The following is a 19,977-nucleotide window of genomic DNA, read 5'->3' on the forward strand; positions in this document are numbered from 1 at the left end:
CATCCCCTTGTTGCCAATAATTTGAAGTCAAATTTTAAATTATTATTTATTAAAATCTGTGACTGAAATTTTGTTGATGTTTTGTCTTGACCAAGTCCCTTTAAAATAATTATACATGTACCGTAACATATATACGATTTGTGATATTGGGATCGCAGTTAGACATGTCACATCAACGTAAAGTGCATTCCTTTTTAACTACATGCATATAATCACCCTCACTATTACAGACTGTAAGAAAACAAACCCAGAAAAATGGCTGATGTTCATAAACACCTATTTGAACTGAAGAAACACTGGGAAGAAAACAAAGAGTTGGAGGCTGTTATAGTTGATATGTCCAACGATGGAGCTCCTAATCAAGGTACGGTTCTTTAGTTTGCCGTTTGTTAACAATAGTGCTTAGAATTATATATTGAATGCTTGCATTACAATTATTATGTCCTTAAATTTGAAATGTTCATCAATAACAATGAATATGGTCGAAAAGTGTAATTCATAACATCACAAGAATTATGTGTATTTATTATTTTATACTCATTTCTAAAAACGACTGTCAAACACAAGGGCACAGGGGGTGTACTAAAGGAGAGCAGGGTGCAGGAAAGGGGCAGCAGGGTGCCCCACCCCACTTTTTAGGCCTAGCTGGAGTGGCACTAGTACATTTAAATTTAGAAAAAACATTCACAAATTGTATTTGAAATTCCTCTTTTGCCATATGTATTCCCATTTGGAAGTACCCCGTCGTCATTTAACTAAAATACATATATAACAGAGACACAGCTTTAAGGCACAACAGCTCTCTTGGGCTATGGTTTGAAAATCTATCTTCGGATAATCCAGATGGGTCCAGCAATTAGAGTCACTTCTAACCAATCTTCGACTAACGGTAGGGATGATTAAAGGGAGCCCGTATGACAGTGTTATAAACTTATAAATGCAAGTTAAAGAACCAGAGTAGCTCTAACTAGGCTCTAACTAGGGTAACATCTTGGTTGTGCGTAATGGCACACAGTCAGCATTACTAATACTCTCACTTAGTCCGACGCCGATGAATGAATTTTAAACCTCAATCATTCATAAATCGACGATTTGTATTTGTATTGTATTGACCAAACCTGACATTTAAGAGGACCAAAGATGGTGGCTAATCAATAGTTTATGTCTGAATTGATAATAAACCTCAATGATTCATTGATCGACACTTTGTATTTGTCTTGCAGTAACCAAACCTGACATTGAAGAGGACCAAAGAAGATGGCTGATCATTAGTTTATGTCTACATAACGTGGTTTCACCAGCTCTACGGACGTACGTCAGGCCGATTGTCGAAGCAGAGTACAAAAACTTCAAGAAGTCACACAGAATTGATGCCCAACAGTTTCCAAATTATCTGAAGAAATATCCTCCTACGAAAAAAGATATGAACTATGAAAGCATAAACAATAACAAACAGATACCGAAAGTCAATAGAAAATCAGGTAAACGACTGCAGAGTTGAATATGTTCCGAAATGGCATTATGATTTTTGAAAGAAGCACTTTAGCGTAATCTTTATATCCTAATCATATTCGTATTTTTATACAAATATTTTTGTAGGATTTCAAAGCATTAGAGATTATTAAAAATACTTAGAATTTTAACTTACAAATTACTAACCAATAACTTTACAAAACTCTACATGCACAAATATTCAATAGGTACCTTTTGATTGTAGTAATGCATACATGGTTCCAGTAACAATATTTGCAGATTTGGCGAACTTTGATTTCCGGGTGAAGGATGCTGTAGACTTTACAAAGCTGTTCTTGCAAACTCATATGGTCCATTATACGGGATTTGATGATACATGTGACCAAAGTGCCCTTCTTGGAATAATTGCTAATATGGACTCATTTCCACAGCTTATAAAAGCAGCCGCAGACAAAGTAAGTTACTCGTTTTTTGTTATACTATTAAAAGCAGGATATCGCTTAATAACTTCAGGTAGTATTAACAGATAGGGATTAAAACTTGATGTGTTAGTAATTTATATGAAGTTGTAGCTTTGGGATTACTTTTTTGGTTTGTAGGTCAAGGTTACTGTTTTTTAAAAATAGAAAAAAATCCCGCTAAATATTTCTAGTTCATAGTAAAAGCATTCATAGATACTTTGAAATTTGGTATGTTTCTTTTGTGTGTCATTTGAGGTAAAAAAACTAAGTCTCTGAGACTTAAATTTTAGGAAAAGCTTATGTGTTTATAAAATGTTTATTTTTCCTCACACAAATGGGAAAGCTTCTGTTGATCTTCATGACATTTGTTTATAGGTTATTTGTATTAACGATATCTCTGATAATTATCAATATGGCTGGTCTTAGGCGTCTTAATGGGTTACTGACATTAATACTATCGTAAGAACATAAGCTGTATTAAATCCATATCTGGAGTTTATAACATGATCACACAAGTACATGACAAACAGCGAAAAGTTTAACCAAGCATCAAAGCTGACTTTTATTTTTAATTTTGCAATAATTGATATATGTTGGGAGGTTATGGCCATTCAATTATTTTAAAATCCTATTAGACTCGGGGTCCAGTGAATTCCAGTATCACTGACCGTTCCGAGACGAAAATGCCATTATTTAATTTTATCGGTCAAGCTATTATGTTACGTCGGTGGTCTGTTTGTGGTGTTTGTAAGTTTGTGTCTCTCGTTTAGTGTCGTTAGGGATCTTACCTTGTGACTCTAAATACTGTTTGTTATTGAATTTTGACTACTGGACTTGTCCCTGTAGTTTTGAATGTATTATAAACAGACACATGAGTGGCCACTCGTCCCAAAACACGATACACATATTACATTTAGATTGAATTATCGTTATTGTTGGGGTTACCGACTTTTAAACTGACAGTCAAAGTCGTCTCCTGATTATTCACATAGTGCCATTGTTCTGATACTAAATATAGTAATCTCTGAATATTTAACCTTTTTGTGTGATTTAAAGATATAATTATATCGTTAATAATCGTAACTTTGCCTTACAATGTTTGCAGCTGAGAACAGAGGTACGAAACCCATGGGCTCACGTGAATTTCACTGAATGGGACACAGTCAAGTACCAGACTTGCTTTCAGCTGATGACTCAAGTTATCAAGAACATGACATTGCCTCGTGCTCAAGAAATAGCCATGCTTTATCAGCTTACCGACTGGAAATCGAACGGTATATTATAAATAATCTACTGAGCCTAGGTTACCGCAAAGGCATCTGATTAAAAAAAAAAATCTTAAAACAGGGCTAGGATATGAATTCAACACTACGTTGTGCTCTTGAAAAGTACTATTTTGTTAAACATTCAATATTAATTGAAAAGGCTGAGAAAAAAGTTTATAAATTTTCAATGTTTTTGCAATAAATAAAAGGAAATCTGTCTAGTCCACTTGAAAGCTGTTTCTTTTTGTAAAATATTCCATCGCTTTATTTTTGAAGTTCGATATTTCTATTATATAGGTATGCAGTTCCTCAATGGAACCACGATTGGGCTAGAATTGCTTGAGCGTTTAACCCAAAAAACTAAGGCTTTGGCAACATACATCAAGGGAATAGAAAGGATAAGTGATGAAAATTTTGAGACCTGCAGAAATGCTGTCGCCAATATTTCACTTTCGTTGGATTCATCAGTGCAAGGACTGAAACAAAAATATTCTGAACTTGAATCTAGAGCTGACACACATGATACCATACTGAAACAAGTATCAAAAAATGTCGAAGATGTCAAATCTGCAGTCGCGCACTCCGATGACAACATTAGCCAACTGCGACTACAGGTTGATTTAGTTACAAAGGAAACAGACGAAACAAGGGAACTGGTTCGGAACACAAAATCTGATATTCTCCAAAAAGTAGAAGGAATGGCAAAAGACATGGAAGATACACACAAAGATATCAACACAATTAAACGTAATATGTCACATGACAGACCTCCAAAGATGCCATTTTTCTATCCTCCTAATAGATTGCAAAACTTTATAGGAAGAGACTTTGAGTTGAAAGACCTGGACACGAATTTTATTTCTAATAAAGAAAAGGTATATACTCAGGTCATTTGCGGGCTTGGTGGAATTGGAAAAACTACCATTGGCTCTGAATATGCTTGGCGGAGTGTAGACTTCTACGAAGGGGGAATATTCTGGCTTGATGGAGAGAATAATGAGTCGATTGCAGATTCTGTGCAGAGACTCGCTATTGATACCGGAACAACTGGACAAAACGCACAAGAAACGCTACACAAAACAACTAGATGGTTATCAATGCTACAACAAAAGTGGCTTCTTGTTATCGATAACGTCGATGCTGATGATGTATCTGGCATGATACGTGAACTACTTTTTGGGTCATGGAAGCGAGAATCTAAAGGACATTTGCTTATTACGACCAGACGTGAATCTGCCGAGGCTGAAGAAGATTTTCAAGTTCCTTCAGATTGCTGTCTCACGTTAGAAGTATTCACATACCAGGAGAGCATAAACTTCATACAGATTCGTACAGGAATCGATGTCAAAAATGAACTGGCGTACGTTGAAAGTATAATTGAAGAACTTGGTGGTCTTCCACTAGCATTGGAACAAGCGGCAGCGCATATAAAGAGTTTGAAAAAATTTGGGTGCTCCTTCAAACAGTATCTGGAGAAGTTCAAAAAGCAGAGGTTGAAGTTTCTTAAAGTGAGTCAAAGAAGCAAAGCTCGTCTTGCTGTTCAAACAACTTGGGAACTGAACTTTGAATATGTCAAGCAACATTCTGATGAAAGTGGCCTTGGTAATGCAGCTGTGACTCTAATGTTCATTTCAGCGTTTTTGTTTGCAGATGATATTCCACAAGCCTTGATGAATGTTGGCTCACCAGAAAATATTACGGATGAAAATTTGTGTGACATATTGAGTGATGAAATTGGTCCTAAGCAAATAATGGAAATTCTCACAAGGTTTTCATTGTTTCAACAAAGAAACTCTGATAGTGTTTCCGTCCATCGACTGGTTCAAGAGATTGTTAGGGAAAAGGTGACGGATCAGATGAAACAAAAAGATACCCTAAGGAATGCAGCAAGAATGATTCATTTTGCACTTTCCCATTGCAAATCTCCAGGGGATGTATTGAAATCAGATAGCATTGAAAGGGGATCACTTCAAATGTGGAACAGATTAGCTCTACATGCAAATGTACTAAAGACATACATTCTAAACTTCACAAAATCGAATGCTGATAAGATGGATGTTTGTTTCAATTTGGAAACCGCATATTTGATGCAAGCAAGCGCTATTTACCACAGCTTGTTTCAAAGACAGGATGAAGCACTTGCTGCACAGGATCAGATGCTGAGTATTCTAACTGTTATTGAATTAACAGACAAAGAATGTAGGGAATTGACGTTAGTGAAAATACCTCTTCTTTCAGATCAGAAGCTTCTCATAGAAAATGCAACGTCAGCTGTTATCACACACGATAGGCAGCCGGAAGAAGGCCATGAATCGTTGATTGATGTTGATGTAGAGGGTTTTCGTATCAAAGGAAATGAGGAGTTCAAGGAAGGACATTATCAAAACGCCATTCAGTACTACACAGAGATAGTTAGAAGCACCAGTAAGACACAATTAGATGCAAAGGTATTGTCAAACAGAAGTTTGGCATACTTACGAAATATGGATTTTCAAAATGCATTAAGAGATGCAGATGACTGTATTCAAATCGATCCTACAAATTGGAAAGCTTATTGCTGGAAGGCTTATTCAATAGCCAATTTGATAAGACTTGGACAGCTTGAGCACAACTGGGAGTCGGTTGGGCTAGCCGCTGCATCTGTCGCGGGCTATTATAACAAGGATTGTTTGATGGAATTCAAAATGAGAATTGAGTACCCAGTTGTGAGATATAAAGTGATTGCAAACGAAAACGAGCTTAACAATGAAGTATCTTCCTTGATGAACATGTCCTTCACAACTCTTCTACTCAAGAAAGGCGTCTACAGCTTGAATGGTCTACTTGTAATGGGGATAACCAAAAGTGTTCAGATGATAGGAATTGAAGATTCTGTGGAAATAAATGGAAGTGTCGTTCCATTGAAATTGCCACGGTTTGGTATGTTTGGCGACGACTATAAAATACCAAAATGTGTGTCTGTTCACTTCGAAAATGTTACTTTTGTTGAAAACTCTGGTCAAGTCTTTGTCGATCAAAACATTGTTGCAACATTTCTACGATGTACGTTTAGTAATGGGCAAAAAGCATGCGAAAACTTTCCTAAATGTGATGGAAAAGAAGGTTGTAGAAACGTGCGAAAAGAAGAATGCGAAAAGCATTTCAAAATCCTAGAAAGTGAAACTTTTGTTAGTGGAGTTGTTGGCTATCCGGGTGTTGTTGCTCAAAATGGTGGAAAGGTATATCTGAAGAAATGTAAATTATTCAGATGCGGTGGTGGTGGTGCTTTGAGTGATGGAAAAGGGTCGTTAATGAATTTGCAGAATTGTCAGATTATGAAAATGCACAATATGGGAGTGGAAGCTAGAAATGGAGGCCTGGCTGAAGTGATCGGGTGCGAAATTCGACATAACCAATCGCATGGTATTGCAATTGGTCCAATGGGAAGGGGCTTCGTTTCTGGGAATACGATCAGCGACAACGGGCAAGAGGGAATATGGGCTGGTGGAATTCTACTTATGAGTCGTGATGGAGAAACAACAGCAGGATCAACCGATCCTTCGGGTGGTTCTATATGTACAATTACCGAAAACATCATTTGTAATAACGGCATGTCAGGAATTTCATTTGATGGAGGTGTTTATACCGTCAGAGGGAACAGAATATTTGACAATTGGTTGTGGGGAATAATGGCCAAATCCAGATCAAGCGTCAATATTGAAAATAACGACATTTTCAAGAACAAATGCGGAGGAATACGAATTGGTGTCAATTACTCAGCAGTTGTATTCGTTGACGGCAATACGATAAGAGACCATACTGGCCCTGGTATATTCTCCCTTAATGCGCATGAAAATGATGCATTTCTAAATAAATTTCGAGATGTGAACAAAAAAATGAAACTTCCTGGGGTGATAGAAGACGAATTAGAAATGTACTCAGTTCCTCTTCTTATGACAACCAGAAATTTGTTACAAGGCAACGATCTAGGCATCCAACACCCACAGCAAATGTTACTAGTTGTGCAAACTTGTTGCCAGTGTGCAAAACCTTCAGACAATCTAAAGAGATGTGGGAGTTGCAAAAAAGCTGCATATTGTAGTAAAGAGTGCCAAACCGAACATTGGAGGAAACACAAACACATGTGTGTAATACTCTTACGTGAGTACAACATTGATATTGACATGGAAGACACCAAAGATACAAAAGAAACTTGTGGATGGACAAGGATCCCAAAGCAACAAATGATGATGTTTCGTTTCCAGTCTCCTTTACCAGGCATTGGTCAAGGAAAGCCACCGGAGAGAAAATCATCGGAGAGATTTATTGTAAAAATACAGTCCGGAAAGGAATACAATTGTTACAAGCCGGACACAGAAATGCTTCTGTATGATCAAAGTTTGACAGTAGACATTATGCTAAGGAATCCAAAGTTATATCATTTGGTTCAAGAATGTGGTCTTTTGGCTGCAACTAAATTTACGGCAAAGAAAATGTTTTGCTGGGCTTCTTTCAAAAACAAAGGCACGATTCTCAGTATTCATACTGCTAATTTACCGAAGTTTCAGACATGGTAAGCACTCTGAGCTATTCTTTATTTCTTGACATTGGTAATGAAATATTTCTTACAAGAATACCGAACACACAAGGGTTGGAAATACGAACTGTGTCCTGATACTGAAACGTTTGCTAACAATTACGTGTTACAAATGTAAATAGCTGCTTATTCTTGGTCGGAATTATGGTTTTCTATTCAAATATATTGAATAGACATAAATAAATAAAAATACAATTCGCTGATATCGAATTTAGGCGTTAAGGTTTTGTTTGGTAAGAGCGTCACTATTGAACTGCTGAATTAATTTAACTTCCTTTGCTAAAACATCGGAATATAAAATCTGATTGTTCTGTTGTTAGCTTTAAGAATAATCATGACTATCTTCAGCATAATAATAGTTCTTCGCTCCAAACAAAACGAGAGACGCGAGGATGTTGTGTACGGTGAAAGCGGCACTATTGAGCGCTTCATTAACTTAACAAAGTCCATTTATATTAAAAAATCTCAGAATATCAAACTTAAGTATTCTGTATTTTAAGACAAATGATGGTTTGATTTTGATATGTCTGAAAATGAAGTTAATCATCAAATCTCGTAGTAAATCATCTGAGTACCATTTGCCTGTGAAATTTAAATTATTGTAGTATCTGAAGCGTTGTTGTTGTTGTTGTTTTCTGATAATGTTGGAAGGCCGGTTATTAAGGTTCATTTTGTATATTTATTTTTACCATCACATCGGTTTGATTTGTTGACATAAATTTAAGAAGGATCACAATTCCTTATATAAATAAAACAAATATTTCCTAGCATCATTATCAAAATTGCTTCTATGACTTTGTTTCATATTTTGAAAATTTTTAGTAGTTTTGAATCCCTGTATGTAAATGTAATGTTATATTTGTACTGTTTTTCTCAACAAATATTTTCATAATTCATAATTGATCGAATGCTGTCAGATGTTTTATGTCGCTCGCTCGACTCACGTAATATGTCTTGCAAAGCCTTGGGCAAAATTAAAAATATTGCATACTGTGGAATAGTGTTTAATATCAAAGACCAGAGTAATTAAACGGACAAAGTGGTAAATACTGTTGCTCATGTACATACTACATATTATTCATCTGTTATGATATACTTAATTATATCTTTGGTGTATACCGTGTTGATTATGAAAGACTCATAGTCAATGCCTATGCTAATGATTGCTGCATGGTTTGTTATAATAAATGATACAACTGAATATTATAAACTATATTATGATATAATACGGTAATCGCCGGTTATGCGACGTCAACATTTTGTTTGTTGCCAATAACGGCAGCCACAATATGAGTCGTTTCGACTTAGTGGCATGAAGATCGTTTGAAACAGTTTTCCAGCATATCAAATGTGTTCAAACGCAGTATATAGTTGCGAGACAGGGACCACAATGTTCTCGTTTTTTGAACGGTTCTCTAACAAAAAACATGGTTTATTGTTCAAAATATCTGCTGTAACTTTTTAAGCATAGTATTTAGCACATATTTCATAGTCCTAATTTGGTATATAAACAAATTGAACTTTTTGCTAAGGATAAGAGTTGATTTTATTTAGGAAAAGAGTACGTGAGCAGGAGAACCTCGACGACATTATATCAATTACTAAGTACATGTTAGCTTTAAATGTGAATTCAAGTCTTGACCTATATAGATTAGTCACATCGGGAAAAAACCTGCTTTATTGACAAAAGATTCAATTTTAACTTGTTGGGAACAAAGATTTAATTCTGAGCTGAGCCATATGAGTTTTAATTCAATGCGCCGATCATTTCTTAAAAAAACTTATTCAAATATTCCAACCGGCGTCAAACTCACCTATAAGGCTTAAAACCTTTAGTTAGGGTTGACATATTGTGACCAAACTTGGTATATGAAAGGTTTATGCAGACCTTTCATGGGATTGCGTTTGGGGCCCCTTGGGCCAATGTCACTGTTACTGAAAATAGAAAAACCGTGGAAACTGAATAACTTAAATTAGGGTTGAAATATTGTGACTTTCAACTTGGTTTGAAAGAAGAGTTTATGGAGACCTTTGATGCAATTGTGTTTTGGGCTCCTAGGGTCAAGGTCACTGTTACTAAAAATAGAAAAAAAAATGTTGAAACTGAATATCTTGAGTTAGGGTTGACATATTGCGATCAAACTTGAAGTGTTACACATAAGAAGTGTTTAATATGTAGACCTTTCATCGGATTGTATTTGGGAAACATTGGGTCAAGGTTAAGGTCACCGTTACAAAAATAGAAAAAAAAACACTTTTGAAACTGAATATCTTTAGTTTGAGTAAACATATTGTGACCAAACTTGGTATATAAAAATAGTTTATGATATTTAATTTGCATTAAATTGCATTTTGGGCCGCTTGAGTCAAGATTAAGGTCTCTAAAAAAACTGGTTGAAACTGAATATTAGGGATGATATATTCCATCTGGGCCCTCGCTATGCAATCATTATACACATCCCGTTTTTATCATGTAAAGCTATGTACGCAAGATCAATTGATTGCTCTGCACATTTAATTAATACGTTGTGATATTTTGTTATTTTATATGTATGTAGTGCTGTATGAAATAAAGCCTGTATTTTTCAATTTGCATACTTTGTCTTTAAACAATTAACGTGAATAAACAAATCATTATTTTTATATACGAACGACAGCATTTAGAATAGTATTACTCTGTAAATAGCATTAAAATATGTCTTATAAAATGCTAAATTTCAGTCCAACATTCATTGTACAAATGAAAGTCTGAACCTGCTTAGCATTGATGATGTGGGCGCGAATTAGGAAACTATTTAGAGTCAAACAAGGTAAACGCTGGAAACAGACAATTGTTAGGAACAAGTGAATGACGGATCATACATCGTAGAAACTGATGATGGTGGTGTCTATAATGGAAGAAACAGAAATCAGGCAAATCAAATCTTAAATACGCATCCATGCAATGACAATGCCATTCGTAAAACTGATCGATCACAACATGTAAGTGACAGAAACATTCAAAATTAATCGCATAGAAACATATCTCATAATATCACTCAGTCACAACACCAACACTATTCAGCACCAACTGATGTTGCCGGCAATACTGATAGAAAGTCTAACGTTTACGCCAGTAGATCAGGAATCTCAAAGGTTGGATCTGTGAAATGATTTATGTTGTGTTTTTGCGTTATGTTGTATATATTTGTGATATTTCAATATATGCAAAAACCTTTCTTCAATATTCTTTGATGTGAATGAAATTCCTAATCTCCTATATCCCGGAACGTGTGTAGTGATCTATGTGGATGATATTTTTTCAGTGTAAATTGGATATCATGCAATAACTATCTATGGTGTGAAAACTCTACGTACGTTTTCCGGTGACATTTCGGTAAAATTTTGGGGAAAAAACTTCAAATGTTATCTAATCTGTTAACATTTGGCCAGAAACAATTCTCATTACCTTCCATATAAACTCTGCTGTAATATTAAATATGTCAATAACATTTTCTGCTATGCTGAATATAATGATAATACTAGGGTGTTGAATAAATAACTTTAGATTAAATGCGTACTTTGCAAATACATCAATTCATTTATTTTTTTCAAAGGATTAGAGTTGTTGCTTACATAATCTAAATGTTAGAAAGGGATACAAATAATTGTACACGTACTACAGTACAGTTCTACATTGAAGTTATTTATACTGAATAATATGTTTTATATATAACTATGTCTGAACTTTTGTATATATTTCACCTGATGCTTGGATATGAATGAACAAACATGTAAGCCCATTTGAAATCTTATTGATCGAACCCATTCCGCATATTTTTGTAAGAACTAAACCAACAACGTAACAAAGCGTTAATTCCATTATTTCCTTAGCAAAAAGAAAACAAAAAGTCGTCCTTGGTGGAAACAAGTCCGGAACAGCAGACGTACTTTCCGGCGTGCCGGATGAAACAGTACTCGGCCATTTGTGGTGTTTAGCCTCAACGACATTCCAGACGTGATCAATTCCTCATCATCGAAGTTGATGCTTATGACAGTACAGTCTTCAAAATGATCGAGAACGACCATGATAGACAGCTCCTCCAGGAAGACCTTGCGGCACTCGAAAAATGGGGGAGCATGGCAAAATAGCTCCAACCGACCAAAAGTACTGTCATCTGAATTGCCCCTCGTTGACGAAAATCATTGACACCCAATACAGTCTCCATGGCCTCACACTCGAAGTTGTTGACCATCTTTATAAATGTATATTTTCACTCATATAAACATACTATGCAAAACAATTTACATTTACCGGAAAAAAAGTGTTTAGGAGTTGAAACATTCCAAGATGATGTTGTAACAAGAAAATTGATAAAATTATAACCTTATAACAAATTAAAGCCGAATATGTTTCTAAATTGTTGAATTATGACACATTTTAAAGAGTATAACTTGTGATAACAAGTATTATCGAAAATTTAACGATTTGCTGAGGTGTCATTGTTTACAGAAATGTTGCATAATCCACTCATGCATTGGCAAAAACTGATGCCTCATGGATAGCTTTCTATTGTCTAAGTTTGGTGAAGAACAAATACGAAATGGAGGCTCTACTTTTTTCCCAAGCTCAATTTTAGCAATTCTGTCAATTTCAAGAGGCCGTATCACAGTCACGCATGGGCGGCTCTGTTTTTCAAAAGAAACCGTGTTTAAGTCAATTTACTACTGTATAAGTTAGTAAACATCGGATAATAAATTGAGGCCCTATTGCCTCTATTACAGCAATTTTGACAATTTCAAGGGACATTACCCAGTCGTGCATTGGAAGATCTGGGACCATGGTTATCTAAATGAATAGAGGTCTAATCAATAATAATTAAACGTCTAAGTTTGGTAAAGATCGGATAAGAATGGAGACTCTGTTGTGTTCAAAAGCTGTATCATGGCAATTTGGTTGGTTTTCGAAAGGAACCGAGCTCTCATTGATATCTAACTACTGTTAAGAGTGATTGAGATACAATTAAAATGAAGACTTTATCGCGTTTACAAGTAATTGTTTACGGACGCATGATTATCATGCCCAAGCGACTGTTTTATCTCTGGTTTACGAAAGGCACCGTGATCAAGTCAATATCTAACTTTGGTATAAGTTTAGTTATCATCGGATAATGAATGGATGCCATATTTCAAGGGCAATAATCCAGTCGTGCATTTGCGGATCTGGTTGCAATTCAAGAGGAACCGAGGACTTATCAATATTCAACTAAGTACTGTCTGAGATTGGGGAAGATTGGATAAGGAAAAGAAGCTTAAGTGTACTCACCAGCTGTATTGTAAAAGTTGTGACAATCTCAATGACCATAATCCAGTCATGCATGGCCGCTTTTCGAATCGAATCGAGCTCTCATGGATATCTAACTATTGTTGGATACAATCAAAACTAAAGACTATCGCTTTCAAAAGCAATCGTTCGCGGACGCACGGATGACGGGTGTTTGGCTAGTACAGCTAAAAATAACACCACAGGAGGCACAAGGTCATCAATCGAATACTTGCTTTATAGGGTCTAGGCTACCAAAATATGCAAGGTTTGACTTTAATGCCCCATTTGGTTACCGGACTCAAAGCTTAGAACTTTGGATGTGAAAAGCTATCTAAAATGAGAAATAAAACTGATGCTATGAAGGTTTAATAAATGTTTAAGTTTTGCCAACCAATAGAAAAGGAATAACAGTTATTTTGTACCCTAGTCAGTTTGTACCCTAGTCAGTTTGTACACTAGTCAGTTTGTAACCTCCAGGTTCGGGTTACTTCGTACGATTCACATAAACATTTCGTACCCGACCGAAAATCATTTCGTAACCTTCATTTTATATCTTTAAATTATTTTTTTGATCCATTAGACACAGTGATGTTTGAATAATTTGACCAATTGTATTCTGTTTTACAAGAAATTGTCTTTTAAAAATGCGAATGAAAATAAGTTTATTTTTCAATAGTTAATGGAGTTAAAAACATCTGACAAAAAGAAATTAAAGCAGAAATAAATGTTAAGGTAACGGTTTAGAAATATATTAATTCGTACTTTCATTTATCATGTCCTCTACAATTCCTAAATCTAAGTTATTTGTTCTTTTCGACGGTAAGTAATTTCGTACCCTATTGCTGGTTGAATGTGGTACTGGTTGTACACGGAATTAGTGAAAGTAATTTTATTCAATTATACTTTGAAAAAAAAATCATGTTAATTGTGGGAACTTGTTGCAATTAGTCGCAATTTACGGCAATTAAAATATGGCTATTTAATACATTAACCAGTTCATTTATTTGTTTCCAATTGTGTTGATATTTCATTGTCTCTCTATTAATATGCCAGGAATTCTACAAAAAATGTGTCACTACTTACTATTTATAAAATTTAGTGTCAAAAGGTATTGTGTCATGTAAGAAATCAAATCTTATATGTTAGGATTTCACTCGTTCGCCTCCATGTGCTATTTGTCATATGATATATCCAAGTGTGTATTGAAAGGAATAAAATACAGAGCCTATAGAGTAAAAATAAAGGGTTCCCCATGTATGATACGGTCACTTTAAGGTGACACTAGCCAAGCAGTGTGGCCTATAATACAATCGATGACAGGAACGCATGACAACAGTACTTAACCAGGTGACAGCGGCAGCATATTTCAAAGTGTTATTGTTGACTAAAGTTATTAGTTTCCTTTTTTATATTTGCCGAAATTCTTATTTCCGATTTAAGTCATACCGGTTTTGTATATTTTTATTGTAATTGAATGAGTATAAGCTCTTTGAAAATTAATAAGTTCAACGCGAACTGATTGTTAGTGTATTTAATACAGATGTTATTTTAATTACTGTCACTATAATATTAGTGGTGCTAATTATTTTTCTTGAAATACCGAAATATCAGGTCGGAAATATAAAAGAAACCTGAGCAAATTCCGTATTTTGTACCCAGGCACACCATTTTACTATGAACCTGCAAGGGGTACGATCAAAACACAATTAATTGGTTTAAACAATATTTATTTCGATATAATATTTACAATTAGTTTAGTTCTACAAATTTGAGCATAATCAAAATTAACAGACCAAATACGTTATGCATTGAAAAAAAAAAGCCTTTTGGCTTATACTATGTCTCTCTTCTGTAAGTCATTCGCGCTGCTAGACTAAAAGGTAGAAGAAAAGGAAGGTGTAATTAGGAAGGTGGTACAAGGACTGGTCAGATCGGGATCAGGATAAGGTTTGTTTAAAATTGTACTGAAAAACGTTTAGATTGGCGTATATAGTTCTGGACGTGGTCAAAGATAAGTTTGTTCGTTTGATATGAAGCTTCCTTCGATCCAAAGAGTAATAGTAGAAGAGACAAATGACCAACGGTGGATAACTGACCAATGAGATGATTTCTTGGACGTTAAATAATGGACAGGTGAAGAAATAGTGGAAGGTGTCCTCAATTTCACCGCACTGACAATTAGGACTGTTGGCAATATTTTTTGAGAATAGATGCTCATTAAGGTTGCTACAGTGCATACGCAACCTCGCGTGATTGACACAATATTTGCGGTCACCTTCGTAGTAGAAGTCAGGAACTTGTTTTATGTTTTTATTAAGTTTGTATTCGAAGTAGGGCACGGATGGCGATGAACTAATTTCTTCCGGGAGTGCGTTCCATGCGTATATAGTTGATGGCAGAAATAAACTCGCCAACAACTGTGATTTGCACGAAATGCTTCGAAGGTTAGCTGCATTTCGAAGGTTATACGAAGTAGTATCGCCAACTCATGTTGGAATCAGAGTAGTTAGATATCCTGTTGCAAGACAGTGAAACATCTTGAAAAATAGGATAAGTTTATGTTTACGTCGCTTTTCTTTGAGTGTTTCGATTCCAGCTTCATCATAAAGATTTGTCAAAGATACTAAACGAGTTGCACCGGATATAATTCTTGCCGCCTCATGTTGAACTTTTTCTAAGTCATCCTCGTCAGCTTGCGTCAGATTATGCCAGACAACATCGGCTTATTCCATCAAATGCCTAATAAATATGAAATAACAATTAATTGATCAGTAGAGTAGAAAGTGATCAACAGTAGGGTACGAAATGCCCGACCGAAGAGTACAAGATACCCGAAAATTAGAGGGTACGTTAAAGCTAGGGAACGAAACGACAAGGATAGACCAGCAGGTGCTCGAGACGTCACCAATCAATATGGAATGCTCACAAGTGCAGAACCGATCACAATGTGTATGTGGAACTCGAAAGAGGTGAAATACATACTGAAATAAGTTTTAAAACCGTAAGTTATTCCATTTTTGATACATATAAATACGATGAACTGTGAATTTATGAAAGTAACATATCAAGATTAAAATGTGTTTTAGGCAAAAAGCAGTGAACACATACTTCGGTATGCTGCAACTTTATGGACACATATGGCTCGAAATCGAACAAATCAAACAACAATTTCGTATGTGGTTCTGATAATATAAAGGTTGATCATGAACCACTCGTACAATGTATATGTACATGTGTATTTAAAAAGATGGTGGCTTCAGTTTACTTCCGTGTTACAAACGTCATGTGCTTATCTCCTAATATAAATGTCATTGATAAGACTGTGAGTAATAAATCCTGTTACATTTATGGCGATAGGAGTAGTCTAATGGGCTCATCCAGACCACAACGCACTCGGTTGACCCCTTCTTTATCTATATAAATCCGCCATCTTGGACGGAGTAGAAAATGAGGGAATCTTCGGAACCGCTCGGGCGTTATATTATTGATCGGACGTTAGACTTCCGGATCTAACCGGTCGTTGGCGGTCAGCCGACCAGACGACTTTTAGGTGACTTTTAAACCGTTACATTAAATTCAGTATAATAGTTTTCAAGTTATGCTTCTGACAAGGAAAATAAACAAAGGACAATAACTCTGTAATTAGCCGAAATAGAGTAATGGTTCGTTTACACTGCACTTCCTCTAATAGTGCTTTACAATGAAGTGTAATAAAATTTGGTTTTCAAGTTTTGATCCGGACAATGAAAAGGGCAACAACCTTATAATTAGCTGAAATAGAGTTGTGGTTCTTGTACACTGCCCCTTTTCTTATTGTGTTTTACCATTGGATGAAGTTTAATTAAAGTTTATCCTGTAGTTTTTATGTTATGTTCCAGATTAGGAATATTGCGACAGACCGACCGACCACAGGGTGAGTCCAGTACCCCCTTAGAATTTCGTTTATCGGGTATATAATTACATAATTCTAACAAAGTTAGATAAAAACGTTGCCAACTAACACCTGTAAGCGAGTCCTTTTAAATCCTATCAGTAGTCTAATGGGCTCATCTAGACCACAACGCACTCGGTTGACCCCTTCTTTATCTATATAAATCCGCCATCTTGGACGGAGTAGAAAATGAGGGAATTTTCGGAACCGCTCGGGCGTAATATTATTGATCGGACGTTAAGACTTCCGGATCTATCCGGTCGTTGGCGGTCAGCCGAGCAGACGACTTTTAGGTGACTTTTAAACCGCCAGAGTTCATATGTTTTACGTAACCCGCGTCGTCCGGTAGCAGACGACAGTGTTTTCCGATTGTCCGCCATTATAGCGGGATAACAATTCGCTTTAATATTTTTTTTAGCAGACGACAACATTTGAATTTACAATACCAGTCCGTCAAATTTCTAAGGGGTGTTATTTTAATTGTAATAATAACCAGACGATAAAAGTACTATTTGTCTTGTTAACTGTTTGTATGTTAAGGCAGCGACTATAGTGTATGGCTAGCAGACTAGAAGGGTTTTACCACTCTTTTTTAGTCACAGGAGGGTTACAGCATTGATATGGAACAGACGATCTTGTTTCATAATACTACCGTTCCGGTTGTTTTAGCATGTTAAGCGGGATAACATGGCCGTCAGTGTGAATATTAGAACTCGCATAGCAGTTCAGTGGTTTACGTTTTACTGATAAAAGATATAAAATAGTTCAAAGTTACTATCGCGGTTATCTGAGGTAAACACTCTACAGTCTTTCTCACCGGAATGTAAATAAGCATACACCAAACTTAAGAAACCAACGAGTGTAGTTTTGGTTGTCATTGTATATCAATTAACAAAAGCTAATATGACTTATAGACATTTATTTACACATTATACATTTACAGTCTTAACTACATAATATTTTCACAGCAAGTATACTGAATGCTTATATTAAATCATATTTATCATACACAAAACACGTAATTTACAGAGAAATAGTACATTTTTCACAGCAAGTATATTAAATGCTTACATTTAAATCATACTAATCATACTCCAAACACGTTATTTACAGAGAAATAGTACATATACTTTCACAACAAGTATAATAAATGTACCAGTCAATTTGTTAAACAAACAATCTCACAAATACATAAAACGTTTTATTCACAGTATAAAAAGAATGTAATGACGTAGTGAGTTCATCCATGTATACATCATAGTCCTCATTTAGATCAATATCCATACGGGTAGGTGTTGTATTCTTCTCCAATGATTCGTTTATCAAACACGATTTTATAGTCCTTGTTTTCACGTTTTGTAATAACATGACCAGTTGAGGGGTTTCGAACAATTTTGTGTTCGTCTACCACGGTAATATGTTCAACATCGCTCTTTCCAGTCACCATATCCTTGACAGTTTGAAAATTTATGTCTATAGAGTTTTTAAAATTGAGTGTTATTCCACGCACTTTACAAATAGACAAATGTCCATTTTTGGTAGGTTTAATCAGAGAATATGCGTAGTTCTTAGGTCCACCTGTGACGAATGCCGTGATGTTATTTTCAGGAACCTCGTCTGTCATTTCGCCCAAATTATCTCCGAGCGGCGGCTCCCATTGCCCTTGTGATGACGTGAAGACCGCGGAATCAGTATCATAGTAGATGTCCTATGTCCAAGATCTTTTAAATAGCTATACAATTTAAGGCGGGCTTGTGCTGTTGTATAGGCTGCTACAACAACATTGGTCCTCGTTGAGGCCTCGACAAAGTCATTGTTGTATACCCAGTCTAATTGCACAGACTCGTCGTTGATGAAACGGACGTTTTTCACCTTCTGCTGATCAGATGTCATCATGTCAAAAAAACTCTGTTAGGTCGGTAATGTACGTGGTTTGGGTTAAATTCGTACGTTGACCAAATTTACCCCAGAATGAATTCAACATTAGTTTTGCTAATGATCTTAGCCCCGGATTTTTCACTATGTTTCTGTAGTCTAGCAAAATGTCTTCTTTCTGGTAATACTGTTGTATGTATCTCTGTTTGGTTTCTTCATTCACACACCAGTCTGGCCAACCACTGACTTCCTGTTTTATTTTAAGAAACGTGTTGACGTTTTCTGTGAACAGTCCATCCGTTTGTGTTTCTGGATCATACTGAGCCACCTTTTAAAAATGCCATACTTCATAAATACTCTGTATAATATATCCCTGGGAGATCGCTTCTTTCACCTCATCAATGACCCAGGTACCAGTAATTGCCCTTTCTGCATTTTCATGTAGACATTGCTTTTGCTGAAAGTGTTCTGTACATGTTCGACATAAACTGAACATCAGCTTCCCGTTGCACTTCATAGGTAACACTGGAATATGTAAACCCCGAGGTGGTAATATTTTGCATTTTATTAATCCCTCATACTCGGAAATGTTTTTGAAATTGTCCGTTATGATTTCTGGATGCCCGAGCGGGATTTTACCCGTTTTGTTGACCCAAGGGTAAAGTGATGTGACATCGTAGTTTTTTGGGTTTTTTTGACGCCTCATCATATAATTTGAAGGCTTCAGTTCTTCCACCGAAGAAAGCATCTCGTGACTCTAATGGGCTAACAAACTCCAGACTTTGAATATTGTTTCATGTCAAATTCTTCTCCATTTCTTTCCTAAAGTCGCACTCCCATATACAAACATAAGTATAGCCGCTCTCCTCAATAAACCTTTTCTTTTCCAATGTCCTACTGTACAATTCACTCATGGTTAGGTCACTGACTGGGTTTTTCGTTGCTTTCGAGAAACATTTAGGACAACCATGCCAGAAGCATCCGTGAAACTCGAGCACGACCTTTTCTCCGTTTTGTTTGTAATAACCATCTACCTTATACTGCCCTATATGTTTCTCGCCGTAGTTTCTTCCGTGTTGTATATGAATCCC

The 19,977-nt window shown here is 35.9% G+C and overlaps 1 protein-coding gene across 1 annotated transcript in view; it reads left to right on the top strand.

Annotated features, from left to right (window-relative positions):
* Positions 1–10,277, top strand: part of LOC128238954 (uncharacterized) — a 31,038-nt gene extending 20,761 nt beyond the window's left edge. Inside the window, exons 3-7 of the mRNA XM_052955305.1 lie at positions 231–364; positions 1,224–1,481; positions 1,753–1,928; positions 3,040–3,208; positions 3,497–10,277. Coding sequence (XP_052811265.1) covers positions 256–364; positions 1,224–1,481; positions 1,753–1,928; positions 3,040–3,208; positions 3,497–7,755 — 4,971 coding nt within the window. The 5' untranslated portion in view covers positions 231–255 and the 3' untranslated portion in view covers positions 7,756–10,277. The remainder of the gene's footprint in view (positions 1–230; positions 365–1,223; positions 1,482–1,752; positions 1,929–3,039; positions 3,209–3,496) is intronic.
* Positions 10,278–19,977: the final 9,700 nt, after the last annotated feature.

Source organism: Mya arenaria, chromosome 6, assembly GCF_026914265.1.
Source record: "Mya arenaria isolate MELC-2E11 chromosome 6, ASM2691426v1".
In the NCBI taxonomy this organism is placed as follows: Eukaryota; Metazoa; Mollusca; class Bivalvia; order Myida; family Myidae; genus Mya; species Mya arenaria.